This window comes from Piliocolobus tephrosceles, chromosome 20 (genome assembly GCF_002776525.5).
Source record: "Piliocolobus tephrosceles isolate RC106 chromosome 20, ASM277652v3, whole genome shotgun sequence".
In the NCBI taxonomy this organism is placed as follows: domain Eukaryota; kingdom Metazoa; phylum Chordata; class Mammalia; order Primates; family Cercopithecidae; genus Piliocolobus; species Piliocolobus tephrosceles.
In genome coordinates this window covers 16,618,590-16,639,175 of record NC_045453.1, presented here as the reverse complement: position 1 = coordinate 16,639,175, position 20,586 = coordinate 16,618,590, and the positions used below count along the sequence as shown (strand labels likewise).

Below are 20,586 nucleotides of genomic sequence, written 5' to 3'. Positions count from 1 at the left end.
GAGAGAGAGCAAATGAGGGTATTTTTAGAAAGTCTTTAGGAGAGAGAGCTGAAGAGATGGACCACCATCACCTGGACTGTCAAAACTGAAGCACAGCCTGTCCACAGACACAACTGCATGGGAATGTCCGTGGCAGTTTATACCTAATAGCCCCACACTGGAAACCACCCAAATGTCCATCAATGGGAGAATGGAGAAATTGCATGTATTCCTACAACAAAATACTAGATAACAATGAAAAAAACAGTCTACTGCCACCAGCAACAACACTGGATACATCTCAAAAACGTAATATTGTGCAAATAAAGCCAGGCAAAATAGGAGTATATGCCTATGATTATCATACAACGTTTAAGCACAGGCACAACAAATTCAACATAGTTATAGAAATCTGATAACTTATAGTGATAGAAATCAGTGGTTACCTAGCGGTAGGAAGCAGAGATTGGCTGGAAAGGGGCACAAGGGAACTTTCTGGAAATCTAAAAATGTTTTATATCTAGATCTGGGGGATGGTAAGTAGGTACATGTACTTTTTCATTTTATTTTATTTTATATTTTATTTTATTTTTTTGAGACAGAGTTTCACCCTGTCCCCCAGACTGGAGTGCACTGGCACAATCTGGGCTCCCTGCAACCTCCCCCTTCCGGGTTCAAGCGATTCTCCTGCCTCAGCCTCCTGAGTAGCTGGGATTACAAGTGCATGCCACCATGCCTGGCTAATTTTTGTACTTTTAGTAGAGATAGGGTTGCACCATGTTGGCCAGGCTGGTCTTGAACTCTTGACCTCAAGTGAGCCAACAGCCTCTGCCTCCCAAAGTGCCGGGATTACAGGCATGAGCCACCATGCCCGGCCAATAACGTCTTAATAAAATTTGGTGCTGACATGGACAGAGCACAGAAAATGCTCCCCAAGCATTTGGGAGCTCAGCAGCAACAAGGGGGTGCCGAACTGTGCTCTCCCAGGCCTGGCTCTCAGGAGGGCAGCTGACTACCCTTGCATTTCCCCAACACCTGGAGGTAATGCAACAGCTACCACAGGTCTCATGTCATTCTCTCAAAGGGTTCTGAACTCTCCTTACAAAAATTCTGTTTCCCTCTTGAATGCCATCGTCAAAAATTCAAATGTCCCACAGATGCTGGGAGTCAGCCCTGAGCCAGGCATGGGCTGGCTGGAGGAGGTGAAAGAGGAACGACCAGCTCTGGTGAGAAGCCAGGTCAGGCTGTGGCTGCATGGGACAGTCTGGGTTAAAAGCACAGGCTCCAGAGCCACTCTGCCTGGATTCAAATCCCAGCTCTGCCTCTTACTAGCTGAATGACCATAGGCATGTCAGTTAACTGTTTGGAACCTCAAATTCTACCTGTGTGAAATGGAAATAATAATGCCAGCCTCACAGGGCCCTAAACTTATGTATATATCTTTAAAGTGCAAGCATACCCCATCGCCTGTATCTTAATGGACAGAATATCCTGTCCAGTCCGTGGCATTGGCTCTCCACCTCAGTGTCCACCACTGCCCCACAGCTGGCCCTCTCGCTTGACCTTACACTCCACCAACACCTACTGAGGCTGGGTGCGGCAGTTCATGCCTGTAATTCTAGCACTTTGGGAGGCCAAGGCCAGAGGATCACTTGAGGCCAGGAGCAAAATAGGCAAAATAGTGAGACCCTGTCTTTACAAAATTTTTTTTAATTAGCCAGGTGCAGTCGCATACACCTGGAGTCCCAGCCACTTGGAACCCTGAGGCAGGAGGATCACTTGAGCCCAAGAATTGGAGGCTTCAGTGAGCTATGACCGCATCACTGCACTCCAGCCTGGACAACAGACCGAGACCCTGTCTCTAAAAAACATAAAGTAAAATAAAAAACAAAACAAACAAGACCCTACTGAGCACTTTCCCACTGGAGACACACCACATGCTGCGGGGAGATGGCTGGAACCTGGCCTGTTTATGCCTTGGTCTCACCCTTCCTGTCCTCTAACACACTCTCTCCCTGCCCAAGACCTTCCCCTCTCCCCACCCTCACTCCTGTGGCTAACTCACACACGCCCTTCAGATCACCCTGTGTCACTTCCTCTAGGAAGCCTCCCCTGATCCCGTCTGCTCTGCTCCTGTCTCCTCTGTATTCCCCACTAGCAGAAAACTTCCTGGAATCTGTCCTTTAGCTGCTAAGTCATCTTCAGGACCCAGCACAGGACGTGGAACCCGCAGGCATCCCGTGAGTGTTTGCTGAATGAGAATGGGCGAATGAATGAATGACCATAATTCTGCCTGAGAAATTACGGAAGGCTTCACAGAGGAGGTGACCTTTCACTGGGTCCTAAAGGATAAGTGGAAGTTAACCAGGGGAAGAGATGAGGGGCAATGTGCATGGTTGAGGGTTGTGGCCAAGCCCTATGTCTTCTGTGGCCCAAAGGGGTGGAGGCTATTGAGGCTAAGATGTTAGGCTGAGATTTTAGGGCTTGATCCTATAAGCCATGGGTTGCCTTCTGCACTGTCTGGGCACCAACGCTATGGACTCTGGTCCAGCCAGGCTGGGTCTCCAAGATTCTAATGGGCAGCCAAGGTTTGGGGCCCCTGCTGGGGCATCAAGAAGAAAGCCAAAGCCAAGCAGACTTTCAAGCAGAGAAGGAACATGATCGCATCTTCAGACTTACCACTGTGCAGGGAGTGGTGCCAGACAGAGGAAGAGGGTCAAGTTCTAAGAGGAGGGTAAGCCCCGGACCACTGTGCTTAAGATGGCAGACAGGGGAAATCAAGGGCGCTTCCAGCTCCCATTGGCTGTAGGGCATGAAGGAAGCAGTGTTGAGGCAGAGTGATGAAGGCAGTGAGTCGTGGTTTTACTGCTGTGGAATTAGGCAGAAAATCTAGGAGAAGCAGATGTTCGTGATCTGTGTACCAGGCCGCACAACTCACCCCTCTCCACACACACAAGCGCACAGGCAGCCCTTCCCTCTGAAGCCAGCTGAGCATCGCTGGAGATTCCATCCTCACACCCAGCCTAGCTGAGAGTCTGGCTGAGATCTGCAACCTTATCAAAAATTGCCTGCACACACATTGCCAAGACCAGACCCGGCACAACTCCAATTTCTACTGTATCAGTTTCCACAGAACAAGACAAGCAGTGGCTTCTAGAAGGAGCTTCAGGCTCCAACGGTTTTGCCTTTTCTCAGAAGCAATTGCTACTTTCATAAACACTGGGTGGGGGCGGAGGGAGATAGCACAGACAGTGGCTAAGCTATGCTCATTACAGGCGAGTACTGATACAGAGAGGAGAAAAAAAAATCCAGCTTGTACTATCTCCAGATATCGGTGTTGTGACTTCTAACAGCATCCACTGTATCTTGTTTCATTACAACTGCCAAAAGGGAAAAAAAAAAATTGAATTACCATGCTAATGTCTTCTCTTTTGGTGAAATCTGTGATTCTGGTACGTGGATATAAAATACATCGTTAGTTGCTTTTAAACTTGTCTCTAATGATGAAAATAACATTGCAGGGCAGGAAGGGGAGACATAAGTAAACTCAGGGGGCTGGCAGCACTGGAGAACCTCTCATAAGCCCGTAATGTGACAGTGCACTTTCTTCCTCCCTCCGAGATGACAGTTAATTCCAGACTAGGAAGGCTGTCAAAAATGCTTAGTTCTGCTCCACTTGAGTTAATTACCGGCCCTGGGGCAGGCTGCCCTCTACTCCTCTGCTAATGGGGCTGGGCTCCAGGTAAAAAATCCATTTGCAAGAATGTTTTCCTTGCTCCAGATCTAATTTATTGAATATCAAATATTTATGCCAATGCAATTAAAGTGACAACACTGCTCTCCCTTCTCCCCTGCCCCCAGTCCTAGATGAGCCCCGGATGGCTGACAGAATGCTTTATCCAGTCAACACAGGATGAAAGTTTTACTTGAGCTTCTAAAGCAAGAGCTTTAAAACCTCTTTAACCCACAAAGTCAACTGGGATTCTTTTATCTTCTTCTCCTTTGTAGGCAGCCACGTGACCGGCTATGGAGCAATGACTGAGATGCTGAGGCAGGAGGCTCAACTGTGGTTTCAAATCAACCAACACTTGCTGCAGCCCTGTGTGCCAGGCACCAGACAAGGCCCTGTGACTGAGCGAGATGGAATAGGCTCAGCCTGTTTCCACAACAATCTTGCAACCTGACAGCAGAGACAGCTTGGAGCATGCACAGAAGAGTGACCAACATTGGCAATGCAGACAAGCTGGAAGGTTCTAGGAATACGTCCTTAGAGATCTTGGACTGGGAGTCTCCAAGGCTTGAAGGCCACCCAAGATCCCTTTCCACACAACCAACCCTAACTGCAGAAAGTCTCAGATCCAGCCAAGTGTATTTCATTTTTCCCAAAATGCTACTCCCAGCAGGAGGGCCTCAGACCGTCCAGACCTGGAGCTTTGGGCCATTCATTCCCTCTTAGACAGCACCCAGCCCTGCTCCACCCCCGTGAAGCTCTCGCATCACGAGACACATGATTTGGCATCTGCCCCAGAGGAGTGATGGGTAAAGGTGAGTCCATGGACAATCACATGTGTACCCTCCCTGGTACACTGTAGAAATGGGAAAAAGAAATGCAGCTGGCTAAAGAGGACTTTTTTTTTTTCTTTTCTCCCCTAAAGCAAGGGAGCTCAGCAAAGCTTAGGCCAGTAGGTAATGCAGTGTCAAATAGCGCAGCATATTAGGGTTGTGCTACACCTGCTACTTGGCTTGTATTCCTTCAAGGCCTTGCTGGCTACATTCACCTCTCCCTTTTGACAATGGAACAGAGGCCTTTCCTTGGGGCTGAGCTGGGTTATGAAGGAGAAACAGGCATCACAAGGTGGGCCACATGGACAAAGGCCGAGTAGAGAGAATGCAGGACATTCTGTTCAAAGAACTAAAAGCAGATGGATTTTTGTTGGAGCCTTAATTGCAAGGGAGTAAGCCCTGGGAAGGTAAACATCAAATGAGGTAATCTAAGCATGTTAGAGAATGTCAAATTGTGGATAAATGTGAATTACTACCCATATCACTGAGGTGTTGAGGAAACCAAGTGATATGTTATATGCACACTGGCATTACATAAATTATAGTCATTACAGGATACTTTGGAAGATTAAGCTTCAATCATGGACACTGATTTTAAAATATACTTATCTGTCGATTTCTTCTGATCCTACCTGTTTACAGCTGTTCATAAACTGAGAATTATGATCAATTTCTTCTCTGTTCTCTTTTCCAAATGAACACACTCTACCCAACTTTAACATTTACTATTTAGACATTCTTAGTTTCCTGTCAATTTGACCACCATGCTTCAGGTTTGAAGCACTGTGATCATGTTTTATGGACAGACCATTCTTCTGGCTATGAGTATGAGGGTAAGAGAGTTGGTATTTATATCCCTTTTTATGTCTTCAGTTATCACCTGCTCTGGTTTGACTGTGTCTCCCAAAAAGCATGTGTTGGAAACAGAATCCTCAATGCACCAGTGTCAGGAGGTGGGGCCTGTTGAGAGGTGGCGCCTCAAGGGATGTGTTTAGTCATGAAGGCTTCACCTCCACGAATGAATTTAAGGGTTTGAGGTTGCAAGTTTGACCATTTGCTCACTCTCTCGCCCTCTCTTTGCCCTCCTACCATGAGATGACATAGTAAGAAGGCCCTCGTCCGATGCAGGCCCCTTGATCTTAGATTTCCCAGCCTCCAGAACCATGAGCCAATAAACTTCTGCTCACTATAAATTACCCAGTCTGTGGCATTGTGTTACAGCAGCAGGAACTAAGACATCACCTTATTCAAAGGCATTATCACACCACATTTAAGCTTCTGTCATGATTTCTGAGCTGCATACACTGCCTCAAAACTTTGTCTCAAAATCGTCTTCTCTTAGCTGCTCAAACATCAAATATTATGTTTACCATTAAAACTAACTGTAGTGCCCGCTTTGGTAGCACATATACTAAAATTGGAACAATACAGAGAAGATTAGTGTGCCCCTACACAATGATGGCATCCAAATTCATGAAGCATTCCATATTTTTTATCAAAAATTATATATATTTGGCCGGGCGCGGTGGCTCAAGCCTGTAATCCCAGCACTTTGGGAGGCCGAGACGGGCGGATCACGAAGTCAGGAGATCGAGACCATCCTGGCTAACACGGTGACACCCCGTCTCTACTAAAAAATACAAAAATCTAGCTGGGCGAGGTGGCGGACGCCTGTAGTCCCAGCTACTCCGGAGGCTGAGGCAGGAGAATGGCATAAACCCAAGAGGCGGAGCTTGCAGTGAGCTGAGATCTGGCCACTGTGCTCCAGCCTGGGCGACAGAGCGAGACTCCGTCTCAAAAAAATAAAATAAAATAAAATAAAAATTATATATATTTAAAAAGCTAACTGTAAAAAGACCTCTACTATAGCCAATGTGATAGAACAAGAAAAATAATAAGGGGTAAAATGGTTGGAAAGAAAGAAACACATTTATCATTATTAGCAGGCAATATAATTACATATCAGAACACCAAAAACATCACAGAAAAGCTATTCGAACTAATAAGAGAAGCCAGTAAAATGGTCTAATACAAAGTACATTTGCAGCTGGACTCAACGGTTCATGTCTATAATCCCAACACTTTGGAAGACTGAGGTAGGAAGATTGCTTGAACCCAGGAGTTTGAGACCAGCTTGGGCAACATACTGAGACCCCTGTCTCTACAAAAAACAAAAAAATTTAAATCATCCAGATATGGTGGTGCATGCCTATAGTCCCAGCTAACAGAGAGGCTGAGGTTTAAGGACCACTTGAACCCAGGAGGTTGAGGCTGCAGTGAGCCATGTTCCCACCACTGCACTCCAGCCTGAGCAGCAGAATGAGATCATCTCAAATATATATATATATATATATATATATTTGTAGGAAGCAATAGTTTTCCTATATATAACAATAGCCAATTAGAAATAAAACAGAAAAATCTGGATCATGATATACATCTAGCTACCTTACTGACATCTCCACGAGATTGTATCACAGAAATTTCAGCACAAAAGTGAATTTTGGATCTTCCACTCCAATATTTTCCTCCTCCAGTGCTCCCTAATTCCATGAAGGACTCTTTGGCTCTTTCATCTACTTATTTGCACAAGACAGAACCCTAGGATTCTCTCCGTTTCCCCTCTCCCATACTTCCATCCCCAAATCTGTCATCAAAGTCTGACAATACACTCTACGTCCATCCACTCACCCCTCCAACCCGACTGCCTCTATGTTAGTTCAAGCCTCCATTATCTCTTCTCAGGACAACTGTAGTAGCCCTCACTCTTCTCCTCTTTTGTGTTCTTGCCCTTCCCAATATGTCTCAATGAAGCAGGCATAAGGACCCTTTAAGATTTTAAGCTAAATTACACCATTTCCCAGCTGATACCCTTCAGAAGCCGATACACCCCATATCCTCAGCATCACCTGCATGCCTTGGCTTCCCATGATCCTGAGAACCCTTCTAGCTTTGTTCAAGCCAATCTGCTCCTCACTCCCTGCGCTGCCGCCACGCCAGCCTCCTTTTGTTTCCTCGAATGCCCCTAGTCTCTTTCCCAGTTCAGGGCCTTCGCTCTCTGTCTTTCCTCCTGGGAATAAGAATCACTGACCTTACTTCAAGAAGACTGAGGAGAGCCAGAGGGCATTAGTCCTTGCCAGAGATCGCCCTGACTTTCTGGGCCTCAGTTTCCCTGTCTGCAACACCAACTGGTTGAACTAGAGATTCTCTCTGGCATTGCATGAGCTGAGATTTCAGTAAGAGGTGACAGTGATTGAACTGGTGGAGAAGGAGAATGGGAAGTGGGGAAGAGGACAGAGAGGACATGGTCCTGGGGAAGAGGGCACAGAAAGAAAAGCCTAGAAAACTATGGGTAACAACTTTCAGGGAGCTTAAAACACTGAGTGCTATTTAGCAAAACAACTCAGATCAAATTTAACAGGATTTGGAACCATCATAAAAATCTTGTCCAAGGACAGAAAAAGCCAGTGAACTCGCCATATTTAAATATTAAATACATGCACTATATAGAAATTTTAGTTCTACTGCATGAAAATAATCCACATTATCCAAAGTCAAGGGGAGAAAAAAAAAGACTATCCATGTAAACAGCTTCTAGCTAGCCAAAGAAAGGGACACCTTAGCTGCTTTCGTTCCTGGCTTTCACAGAGACTCCTGGCTGCCAACTCAAATCTTTCTTCCTAACAGAGATTTGGTTTCACCCAAGGAAGCAGTCCAGTTAAAATGCTGCATTTCCCAGCTTCCTCTGCCAAGAGAGGTGGCCACATAGTATAGTCTGGCAAATGATACTTAAGAAGAGGCTGCTGGGTGGACTTCAGAGAGATGTCACAAAAGGTAGGGCTGGTATACATTCTTTTTTGCCCTTTGTTTTCCACCCTTTCTCCTTCTTCCTTCTTCAACCGTCTTGTGACCTCAAGGTGATGATAAGGGACAGACCAAGAGAATCAGAGACTGCCATTTAAATCCCACTACTGGGTATATACCCAAAGGATTATAAATTATGCTACTACAAAGACACATGCACACGTATGTTTATTGCGGCACTATTCACAATAGCAAAGACTTGGAATCAACCCAAATGTCCATCAGTGACAGACTGGATTAAGAAAATGTGGCACATATACACCATGGAATACTATGCAGCCATAAAAAAGGATGAGTTTGCGTCCTTTGTAGAGACATGGATGCAGCTGGAAACCATCATTCTTAGCAAATTATCACAAGAAGAGAAAACCAAACACCGCATGTTCTCACTCATAGGTGGGAACTGAACAATGAGCTCACTTGGACTCGGGAAGGGGAACATCACACACTGGGGCCTATCATGGGGAGGGGGGAGGGGGGAGGGATTGCATTGGGGAGTTATACCTGATATAAATGATGAATTGATGGGTGCTGACGAGTTGATGGGTGCAGCACACCAACATGGCACATGTATACATATGTAACCTGCACGTTATGCACATGTACCCTAGAACTTAAAGTATAATAAAAAAAATAAAAATAAAAATAAAAAAAAAAAAAAAAAAGAAAACCTAAACTCACAGATCCGATAAGCTAAACAAATGCTAAGACAGAAAAACACTAAATTATACTGACAGAAAATATGTCAGTGGTTGCCTAGAAGGTGGGGTGGGTGAGAGATGATCACAGACTGAGAAGGAGGAAATTTTTGAGTCTCTATAAACATTCTAAAACTTTATATGGGTAATATTCATACAAGTGAATATATTTGTCAAAACATTGAATTGATAGCTTAAAATAAATATGTTGTTATATATCTATTATACCCCAATAAAGTTAATTCAAAAGATGTAAAAAAAAATAAATAAATAAATAAATCCCACCTCTGCCATCCCAACTCTATGAACTTGGACAATTTGCTTAATCTCTCTGAACCTCATTCTTGTCTGCAATATGGGAGCCATAATGCCTCACTTGCGATATTGTTAAGATTAATTGATATGTTTATATTGTTCTGAGAAAAAAAGATAAATTTAGCTAGTTTATCACACGTAGGCTACAGCACTTTGTAAACTATATAGTTCTAAAAAAAGGGGGGGGTTAAATTGTTTGTTTTTTCCTCCTCCTTATTTTGTAAGTGACAGATTGCTCTCTCAACCAAATCTAAAATACTTTAAAAATTAGGATACTATGTTTCTACATGACATTCTTTCATTATAGGAATGTCTATTTCTTTGACATGACACTGGTTATCAGATGCAGCCACAGGTCCTTTTATATACAGTCTGGCCACATGCAAATCACAAGTTATCTTGTATTCTCCAACTCTGGCATTAAAGTTAACTTGGGCGGGTGCGGTGGCTCACACCTGTAATCCCACCACTTTGGGAAGCTGAGGCGGGCAGATCACAAGGTCAGGAGTTCGAAACTAGCCTGGCCAACATGGTGAAACCCCATGTCTATTAAAAATACAAAAATTAGCTGGGCGTGGTGGTGGCACGCTCCTGTAATCCCAGCTACTCGGGAGGCTGAGGCAGGGGAATCACTTGAGTCCGGGAGGCAGAGGTTGCAGTGAGCCAAGGTCTTGCCATTACACTTCAGTCTGGGCAACAAGAACAAGACTCCGTCTCAAAAAAAATTAATAAATAAAAAATAAAGTTAACTTGTATTCTCCAATTTTAGCATTAATTATCTTCTAAGTAAACCAGAAAGTTCAGATGCATAATTCTTAAAAAAAAAAAAAAAGAAAAGAAAAGAAAAAAATCTCTTTTCAAAGGTGTATGTCTGTTTTACTGAGCATTTGATGGGTCTCATCAATCTAGAATTCCACATCCTTCAGTTCTAGAAATTTTCCTTAAGTTATTTATTTGATGATGCGTGCCCTTTCATTTTCTGTATCCTTTCATTCTTAAACTCCTGTTTTTTGGATGTTGGACCCCCTAGTCTGTTTCTCTAGTTTTTCTTATTTTTTTCTTTCCTGTTTTCCATTTCTTTGTAGACATCACTTTCTTTTTGAAATATTAACTCAACTTTACCATTCAATCCTTCTGGTGAATTGTTCATGTTTAAGCATTTTTTTGCTTTTAATTTCTTTGGGTTTCTGGTGTTTTATTGTTCTCTGAATTCTGTGTGTTCTTTTCATCAGCATTTCTTACTTGTTTCATGAATGCCATATCTTTCTATCTTGTGTTGTATCTCTGAGAATGTTAATGTTTTTAAGATTTCTTCTCCCTGCATTGTCTACCTCCTCTAGCTTGCTTTTTTTCTTTGCTTATTTGTTTATTTGCTTATTGTTTATTTATCCTTCGTGGTAGAAGGCTTTTCTTAAATGTCAAGTGACTTCTGATTTTCTGCTCATATTAAAGACTGAGACACTGAAAATTGATTGGGACTTCTGAGCTTTTCTTTTTTTTTTTTTTTTTTTTTTTTATCCTGCCACAATATTTTTAATTACGTACAAAGGTCTGACATGGCACCCAGGGGCCCATTTCACCCACTGCTCTGTTTGGCCGCCAGTCTTTTGTCTCTCTCTTCAGCAATGGTGAGGCGGATACCCTTTCCTCGGGGAAGAGAAATCCATGGTTTATTGCCCTTGCCAATAACAAAAATGTTGGAAAGTCGAGTGGCAAAGCTGTTGCCATTGGCATCTTTCACGTGAACCACGTCAAAAGATCCAGGATGCCTCTCTCTGTTGGTGATCACACCAATTCTTCCCAGGTTAGCACCTCCAGTCACCATACACAGGTTACCAGTGTCGAACTTGATGAAATCAGTAATCTTGCCAGTTTCCAAATCAATCTGAATGGTATCATTCACCTTGATGAGGGGATCGGGGTAGCGGATGGTGCGGGCATCATGAGTCACCAGATGAGGGATTCCTTTTGTGCCCACAAAGATCTTTCTCACTTTGCATAACTTGTACTTGGCCTCCTCAGGTGTAATACGATGTACAGCAAAGCGACCCTTGGTGTCATAGATCAGACGGAAATTCTCTCCCGTCTTGTCAATGCTGATGACATCCATGAATCCAGCAGGGTAGGTTATATCAGTTCGGACCTTGCCATCTATCTTAATGAACCGCTGCATGCAAATCTTCTTTACTTCATCTCCTGTCAGGGCATACTTAAGTCTGTTCCTTAGGAAAATGATGAGGGGGAGACACTCTCTCAACTTGTGGGGACCGGTGGATGGACGAGGAGCAAACACACCAGTCAATTTATCCAGCATCCAATGCTTTGGAGCTGCTACCCGCTTCAGATGCTTCTTGGGACCACGAGCCATGGCTGCGTTAGGCAAGGAAAGAGCTGAGCTTTTCAACTAAGAGTCATACAAGGAGATCTGAACAGGACACTTTGCTGAGAAGACTCCAGTGTCAGTGTCGTTAGGGCTCTACTCTTGGGCATGTCATATGCTCCAAAAAAGAATCTTTCCATCTTCTGCCTGACTACCAGCACTCTGGGAGGTGAGTGGGATCTTAACGTTGAGAATAAATCTCAATTATGTCACTTGCATGCAAGAAATCCTAAATGATTCCTCGCTGTCTACAGGTTAGACTCTATACAAGTAAAGCAGTTACATCTTGCTCATTCCAATATGCTGTTCCAAAATTAACTCTCAGCCAGCTCCCTTCCTACCCATATTCCAACTTCCAACTGGGCCCATTTACTCATAAGTTCTGTGAGTTTCCTGTGTCTCAGCCACAAGGCATCTGCACCCTTCCCTTCTCACATCTCCCTGATAGCTCTAAAGAGGCATCCATCTTGCGCCCTTTTTTATGCAAAGTAATTGGACTCAGACTGAGCTCCCCTAAAGCTCCTACACCTACATCTGTCACTGCTGTGTATAATGCAAAGGATGCTAAAGAGATGGAAACACCCTCCCTAGAAAGCCATGGGGAATTCTAAACACTTCTTTCCTATCGCACAAACTAAACAACCCAATCACTTAGATATTTTTAAGTGCTCTCCTGGATAATATTTGAGCTAAAAAGCAAAAATCAAAACTGCAAACAGACTAGTTAAAAACAATGGAAAAGAGAAAACATATAAGAAATCTTAGGGGATGAGACAAAGCTGATTCATAGGCAAATTTGTAGCCTTAAATAGCCTTTATGGTTAATCAGGAAAGAATAAAAATAGGTAAACTAAACTTTCATTTAAGGAATTTGGTTTTAATAAAAGATCAAAATAACCAGGGGAAGAAAGCTGTAAAACAGTTAAAAGCAAATATTATTGATTAGTAATCTTAACAGTCAGAAAGACAGCAGGATTAATAAATAAATTTTAGAGTTGGTTCATAAAACAGCTTTGCTTCTATCATTAGAAGAAACACAAACAGGCCAGGCGTGGTGGCTCACATCTGTAATCCCAGCACTTCGGGAAGACGAGGCGGGTGGATCACTTGAGGCCAGGAGTTCAAGACCAGCCTGGCCAACATGGCGAAACTCTATCTCTACAAAAAATACAAAAATCAGCCAGGCATGATGTTGCACTTATAGTCCCAACTACTTGGGAAGCTGAGTCAGAGAATCTCTTGAACCCAGGAGCTAGAGGTTCAAGAAAAAAAACAGAAAGAACACAAATAAATGTTATAAATGCCAAAAGGGAAACTACAGGTTTTAAAACTCTAAGAGGACTCTACATACAATTATATGCTTATAATTTCAAAACTGCAATGAAATGGATTACTTTCTGGGAAAACATAACATTAAAAAATTGCTTCAACAAAAAGTAGACTATCTGAATAGAACAATAATAAAGGAAAAATATTTAAAGAAAGTTCTTAAAGTATTGCCTCCTAAAATGGTTATAGCCTCAGATGATTTCACAGGTGAGTTACCTCATCTTTCACAGAACAAATAAATTTTGCAACATTAGCTCTTTCGGGGCATGAAAAGAAAAAGATGTAAATTTTTTTTTTTTTTTTTTTTTTTTGAAACAGGGTCTCACCCTGTCACCCAAGCTGGAGTGCAGTGCATCATCATAGCTCACTACAGCCTCGATCTCCTGGGCTCAAATGATTCTCCTGCCTCAGACTCCCAAAATGCTGGGATTACAGGCACCAGCCACCATGCCTGGCCAAAACATATAAATCTTATCAGTTCATTTTACAAAGCTAGCAAAACTATTGATATAATATTTTGGATGAATCTCAAAAACGTTATGCAGCCAGGCACCAGGTAGTCCCAACTACTCGAGAGGCTGAGGCTGGAGGATCACTTAAGCCCAGAAGTTTGAGGCTGCAGTGAGTTATGATCACATCTGTGAATAGCCACTGCACTCCAGGTTGGGCAACATAGCGAGACTCCATCTCCAAAAAAACAAATTTTAAAAACTTTTTAAAATTTTTTAATAAAAACTTTATGTTGAATGAAAGAAACCAGATACAGAAGAGTACAAACTATATGATCATATATAGGACAAGTTCAAGGACAGAACAGACCAAACTAATCTCTGGTGATAGAAACCAGGGAAGTGGTTGCTGGGGTGTGGATGGAAGACTGACTGGAGGGGCCACAAGGGAATGTTCTGGGACCATGAAAATGTGCTATATCTTGATCTGGATGATGGTGACTGACGTGTATATATTTGTCAGAATTCATCAAGCTGTACACTTAAGGTTTTTGTAGTTTACTGTATGTAAATTATATCTGACTAATGTCCTATTAAGAAAGAAAAAACCTTGTAACTGTGACTTAAAAGATAGTCAACAACAAGAAAAACCGGGCAATCACACTTAATACGTTATACATACAAAAATACTAAAAAGATACAAGCAAACATAATCCTGCAATAGACTGGGAGAATAATACATCAAAAAACTCCAAGGTTGTTTCAATATTAGAAGGCTATTACTATAATAATTTGTAAAAGAAAAAAATATAATAATATTTAGTCTATAAAATTCATTTAATAAATGCAAATGAAAAATAATACCTCAAGATGATAAATAAAAATTAACATTTCAAACCAAAAGCCGAAATCATCCTTAACAGTGAAATTCAGGAGGCAACTTCATTAACGTCGAGAACAAAACAAGGATAGTCACTATTCCCACTGCTGTTTACTACTGTTCTGAAATTTCTAAGCAATGTACCAGACCAGAAATAGATGTGAATCATAACTATAGGAAAGAAAGCAACAAAAGTATTATTTTCAGTTTGTGATAATATTGTCTTTCTAGAGAACACAAGAGAACCAACTGAAAAACAATATTATGACTGGTTAAAAAATAAATATACACAAACAAGTAGTGATGTTCACTGAAGCAGCGTCATACAGAACAATTGGAAACCACCTAAATGTCCAATAATAGAAGACTGGAGAAGAGAAGTATGCAACACAATAGAGTATTATACAGCAGTTAAAACAAATTAAGTAAAGAATATATTAAGTGGATCCGGGTGCGGTAGCTCACACCTGTAATCCCAGCACTTTGGGAGACCAAGGCGGGCAGATCCCTTGAGGTCAGGAGCTCAAGACCAGCCTGGCCAGCATGGTGAAACCTCATATCTACTAAAAATACAAAAATTAGCCAGGCATGGTGGCGGGTGCCTATAATCCCAGCTACTCAGGAGGCTGAGGCAGGAGAATCGCTTGAACCCAGGAGGCGAAGGTTGAAGTGAGCCAAGATCGCACCATTGCACTCCAGCCTGGAGACTGTCTCAAAAAAAAAAAAAAAGAAAAAATTTTAAAAAGAATATTAAGTGAAAAAGAAAATGCAGAAAAAAATATGCACAGTGTAGTACTTTAAGTGTAATGTTTAAAAACACACTACTCAACAAGCAACAAAAACACACAACCCAAATCAAAAATAAGCAAAGGAGTTGAGTAGACATTTCTCCAAAGAAGATATACAAATGGCCAAGAAACCTATGAAAAGATGCTCAACATCATTAATCATTAGGGAAGTGCAAATTGAAGCCATGAGATACCACTTCACACCCATTAGGATGGCTACTATTAATAAAGGGGAGAGAGGCCAGGTAAGGGGGCTCACACTTGTCATCCCAGCACTTCACCTGAGGTCAGGGGTTCAAGGCCAGCCTGGCCAATATGGTGAAACCCCGTCTCTACTAAAAATACAAAATTTAGCCAGGCGTGGTGGTGTGTGCCTGTAATCCTAGCTACTCGGGAAGCTGAGGCAAGAGAACCACTTGAAACCTTGAACCCAGGAGGCAGAGGTTGCAGGGATCCAAGGTCACACCATTGCACTCCAGCCTGGCTGACAGAGCAAGACTGTCTCAAAACAAACAAACAAAAAAAGGCAGAGAGAGAGAAAAAACAAGTGTTGGTGAGGATACAGAGGAATCAGAGCTTTTGTACACCGTCAGTAGGAGTGTAAAATGATACAGCCACTGTGAAAAACAATATGGCAGTTCCTCAAAAAATTAAGCATAAAATTACCATATGATCTAGCAATTATACTTCTGGATATATACCCAGAAGAATTCAAAGCTGTGTCCCAGGAAGGTATTTGTACACCTGTTCACAGCAGCATTATTCACAATAGCCAAAAGGTAGAAAAAACCCGAGTGTCCATTGATGAAAGAACAGATAAACAAAATGTGGTACACTATGTGTGTGTGCATATATATGTGTGTGTGTGTGGTGTGTGTGCATCTGCATACACTCACAAAAATGGAATATTATTCAGCCTTAAAAAGGAAATAAATTCTGACACATGCTACAATACAGATAAACCTTGAGGACATTAAGCTAAGGGAAATAAAACAAACACAAAAAGACAAATACTATATGATTCCACTAACATGAAGTCTCTAGAAGAGCAAAATTCATAAAAACAGAAAGTACAATGGTGGTTGTCAGGAGCTGGGGGAATGGAGGTGTTATTGCTTAATGAGTACTGAGTTTCAGTTTTGCAAGATGAAAGGAGTTCTGGAGGTGGATGGTGGTGATGGTTGCACAGCAATATGAACGTACTTAATATCGCTATACTTAATATGCTAAATGGACTTAATATACCAAATTATTTAATTACTTAATTAGGTGAGTAACTAATTAATGTACTTAATAGACTAAAATGGTTAACATGGTAAATCTTATATTACGTATACTTTACTGCAATAAAAAAATTGAAAAAAAAAAACACACCAAACTACACTGCTTGAAAAAATACAGAAATATGGATGTGAAAGATACTTACCAATTTCTGGACATTGGCTACTTCTGGGGAGAGAGAAAGGGGAATGAGCTGGAGCTGGAGCAGGATATCAAGGGCCTTCTGATGGCCAGGCACAGTGGCTTACAACTGTAATTAATCCCAGCACTTTGGGAGGCCAAGGCAGGAGGATCACTTGAGCCCAGGAGTTGGAGACCAGCCTGGGCAACATAGTGAGATGATGTCTTTACCAAAAAAATATAATAATAATAAAATTAGCCAAGCTTGGTGGCACATGCCTGTAGTCCTAGCTACTCAGGAGGCTAAGGCAGAATGATCACTTGAGCCCAGGAGACTGAGGCTATAGTGAGCTGTGATTGCACCACTGCACTCTAGCCTGGGCAACAGGGTGAGACTCTGTCTCAAAAAAAAAAAGGGGGGGGGGGGGATACTGCACCTATAGTTGTGCCTGGTTTAAAGAATAAAAAGTCCTGGGGAAAAAACACTCTCTATCACCCAGGCTCACTGTGCCAGAAATAATCCCCAAAACTTCCCTTGAGGCCCTTCCACTCAATCCTCTCCCCAACCCCAGCAACCACACCTCTGATTTCCATCACCAGATGTGAGTTTGGCGGAATCATGGATTTTCTTTCAGGCCTTCTTGGTCTCTCCCCAGAAGACACCTCCTCTGGGACACCTAGTCTCTCTAAGAGAACTGTAAGAGCCTGAGCCATGGTCCAGGGCCACACACCATCATGTTCTTGGGCGCCGTGAAAGTCAAGGGATGCTGCCTCTCAAGGGAGGCTGCTCTTCCCAGGGCTTCGAGCAAACACCCAGAGAACATGGACCAACCCCTCACACGCTTAACAGATCTCCTCTGTTACTGACCAAGTTACTGCTCTGCCAGTAGGACAATCCGTGGGGAAAAGACTTCACTCACAATATAGATAGATGACACTTTTTTCTTTTTTTTTTTTTAGACATTTTTGGCTGGAGTGCAATGGCGTGATCTTGGCTCACTGCAGCCTCCACCTCCCAGGTTCACACAATTATCCTGCCTCAGCCTCCCAAGTAGCTTGGATTACAGGCACACATCAGCACACCCAGTTAATTTTTTGTATTTTTAGTAGAGACAAGGTTTCACAATGTTGGCCAGACTGGCCTCAAACTCCTGACCTCGTGATCTGCCCACCTCAGCCTCCCAAAGTGCTGGGATTTACAGGCATGAGTCACCACGCCTGGCCAGATGATAGTTTCTTAACGTAAGCACTACTGACATCTGACACTAATAATTTGTGTGTGTAGGGGCTGCCCTGGGCATTGTACAATGTATAGCAGCATCCCTAGCCTCTACCCAATAGATTCCAATAGCTAGTTTCCAGTTGTGACAACTAAAAATGTGTCCAGAGATTGTCAAAAGTCCCCTGGAAGATGATCCCAGTTGACAGATGATAGATTATTAAATGATTGATTGACTGATTTTTTTAACCTACAAATAAAATGTTTAAAATACATGCAGGGCCAGGTGTGGTGGCTCATGTCTGTAATCCCAGCACTTTAGGAGGCCAAGGCAGGCGATCACCTAAGGTCAGGAGTTTGAGACCAGCCTGGCCAACATGGTGAAACCCCGTCTCTACTAAAAATACAAAAAACTAGCAGGTCATGGCGACATGCACCTGTAGTTGCAGCTACTCAGGAGGCTGAGGCAGAAGAATCACTTGAATCTGGGAGGGTGAGGTTGCAGTGAGCCTAGATCGCACCACTGTGCTCCACCCTGGGAGACGAGTGAAACTCCATCTCCAAAAAAAAAAAAAAAAAGATACATGCAGAATTATTTAAAGCAGTGACAAAACTTTGTAAAGAATATAAAAGAAGATTTGCATAGTTAGAGAACATACCATATTCAAGAATAAGAAAACAATATTTCAAATGGATTATTTCTGCTTAAAGTTATATGAAAGTTTAATGGAATTGCAATTCAAACCCGGCTAGGGCCAGATGCAGTGGCTCATGCCTGTAATCCCAGCACTTTCAGAGGCCGAGGCAGGTGGATCACCTGAGGTCCGGAGTTCAAGACCAGCCTGGCCAACATAGTGAAACCCCATCTCTACTAAAAATACAAAAATTAGCCAGGCATGGTGGCAGGTGCCTGTAATCCCAGCTACTCAGGAGGATAAGGCTGGAGAATCACTTGAACCTGGGAGGCAGAGGTTGCAGTGAGTTGAGATCTGGTCATTGCACTCCAGCCTGGGTGACAAGAGTGAGACTCCAACTTAAAAAAAAAGGCTAGGCGTGGTGGCTCACACCTGTAATCCCAGCACTTTGGGAGGCCAAGGTGGGCAGATCACTGAGGTCAGGAATTCAAGACCAACCTGACCAACATGAAGAACCCTATCTCTACTAAAAATACAAAATTAGCTGGGCATGGTGGCACATGCCTGTAATCACAGCTACTCAGGAGGCTGAGGCAGGAGAATTGATTGAACCCAGGAGGCGGAGGTTGTGGTGAGCCAAGATCGCACCATTGCACTCCAGCCTGGGCAACAAGGGTGAAATTCCGTCTTTTAAAAAAAAGCAAAAAATGCCCTGGCTAGAAAGCTTATACAAGTTAAAAACATTAGTCTAAAGTTTGAACAGAAAATAAAAGAGGTTAAATAAAAAAGAAAATTTTAAAAAATATAAATAATGCATTTTATCTACCAGATATAAAATGGGTTGTAAAATTATAATAAAGCAGCATCAAAGAATAGACATAGCTATGAAAGAATAAGCCTGAAAAGAGTCCCAAGTCTACATAGGAATTTAGTATTGTTTAAAGTGGCACTTAAGTTAATGGAGAATTTCAGTCAGGCGCGGTGGCTTATGCCTGTAATCCCAGCACTTTGGGAGACCGAGGAAGGCAGATCGCTTGAGGTCAGGAGTTCAAGACCAGCCTGGCCAAAATGGTGAGACCCTGTCTCTACTAAAAATACAAAAATTAGCCGAGTGTGGTGGCACACGCCTGTGGTACAACTACTCCAGAGGCTGAGGCAGGAGAATCGCTTGAACTCGGGAGGCGGAGGTGGCAGTGAGCCAAGATCATGCCACTGCACTCCAGCCTGGGCAACAGAGGGAGATTCCATCTAAAAAAATTAACTAATTAATTAATGGGGAGTTTTGTGGGGTGCTCAATAAATAATGCAGGAACAATTCATTAACAATTTGGGGCAGGAAAAAGTTCAGTTTCATACCATATATCAAAATAAATTTCAACCAGGCACAGTGGCTCATGCCTGTAGTCCCAGCACTTTGGGAGGCCGAGGCAGGCAGATCACTTGAGGCCAGGAGTCTGAGACCAGCCTGGCCAACCTGGCGAAACCCCATCTCTACTAAAAATACAAAAAATTAGCTGGGCATAGTGGCGCACTCATGTAGTCCCAGCTACACGGGAGGCTGAGGCAGGAGATTCGCTTGAACCCAGGAGGCAGAGGCTGCAGTGAGCCGAGATCATGCCACTGCACTCCAGCCTGGGTGACAGAGCAAGACTTTGTCTCAATAATAACAATAATAATAATAATAATAATGTAAAATAAAATAAATTTCAAATCAAAGAGCTATTATTTTAATGAAACCATGAAAAACTAGGATAAAATATAGACTAGTATTTTTTCTGATATCAAGAGAAGTATGACTTTTCAAGCAAGAGGAGAAAAAAAAGGAAAGACTCAAAAAAGAAAAACTGATATACTTGACTATAGTCATCTGCCTACCTTTTATATATCAGGAAACACCACAAACAAAATTCAAATTCAAAAAATACTATTTGTCATATAATGAAGAACATAAGATCTAAAAGTTCTTCTCCATCAGTATGAAAAGGACCACACCCTACCCCCGTTTTTCAAATGGACAAAAGACATGATCTTGCAATCCACGGGAGTTAAAATAGGAATGACCAAAAGACATTATGAAGTTCATCAT

General features: G+C 42.5%; 1 protein-coding gene and 1 non-coding gene across 2 annotated transcripts; one reads left to right on the top strand and one right to left on the bottom strand.

Moving 5' to 3' along the window:
* The first annotated feature begins 5,929 nt into the window (after positions 1-5,929).
* On the top strand, positions 5,930-6,035 carry LOC111553329. The gene has a single exon (XR_002734903.1). It is a non-coding gene; the product is annotated as a U6 spliceosomal RNA (small nuclear RNA).
* A 4,871-nt stretch (positions 6,036-10,906) lies between these two features.
* LOC111533237 (40S ribosomal protein S4, X isoform) lies at positions 10,907-11,824 on the bottom strand. Its single transcript, XM_023200079.3, has one exon. It carries the CDS (start codon positions 11,785-11,787, stop codon positions 10,996-10,998), a length of 792 nt encoding a protein of 263 aa, XP_023055847.2. The 5' UTR covers positions 11,788-11,824; the 3' UTR covers positions 10,907-10,995.
* Between the last annotated feature and the right edge of the window lie 8,762 nt (positions 11,825-20,586).

Excerpts from the sequence above, each read along its gene's own strand:
- LOC111533237 (XM_023200079.3), bottom strand. The coding sequence starts at position 11,787 with ATGGCTCGTGGTCCCAAGAAGCATCTGAAGCGGGTAGCAGCTCCAAAG.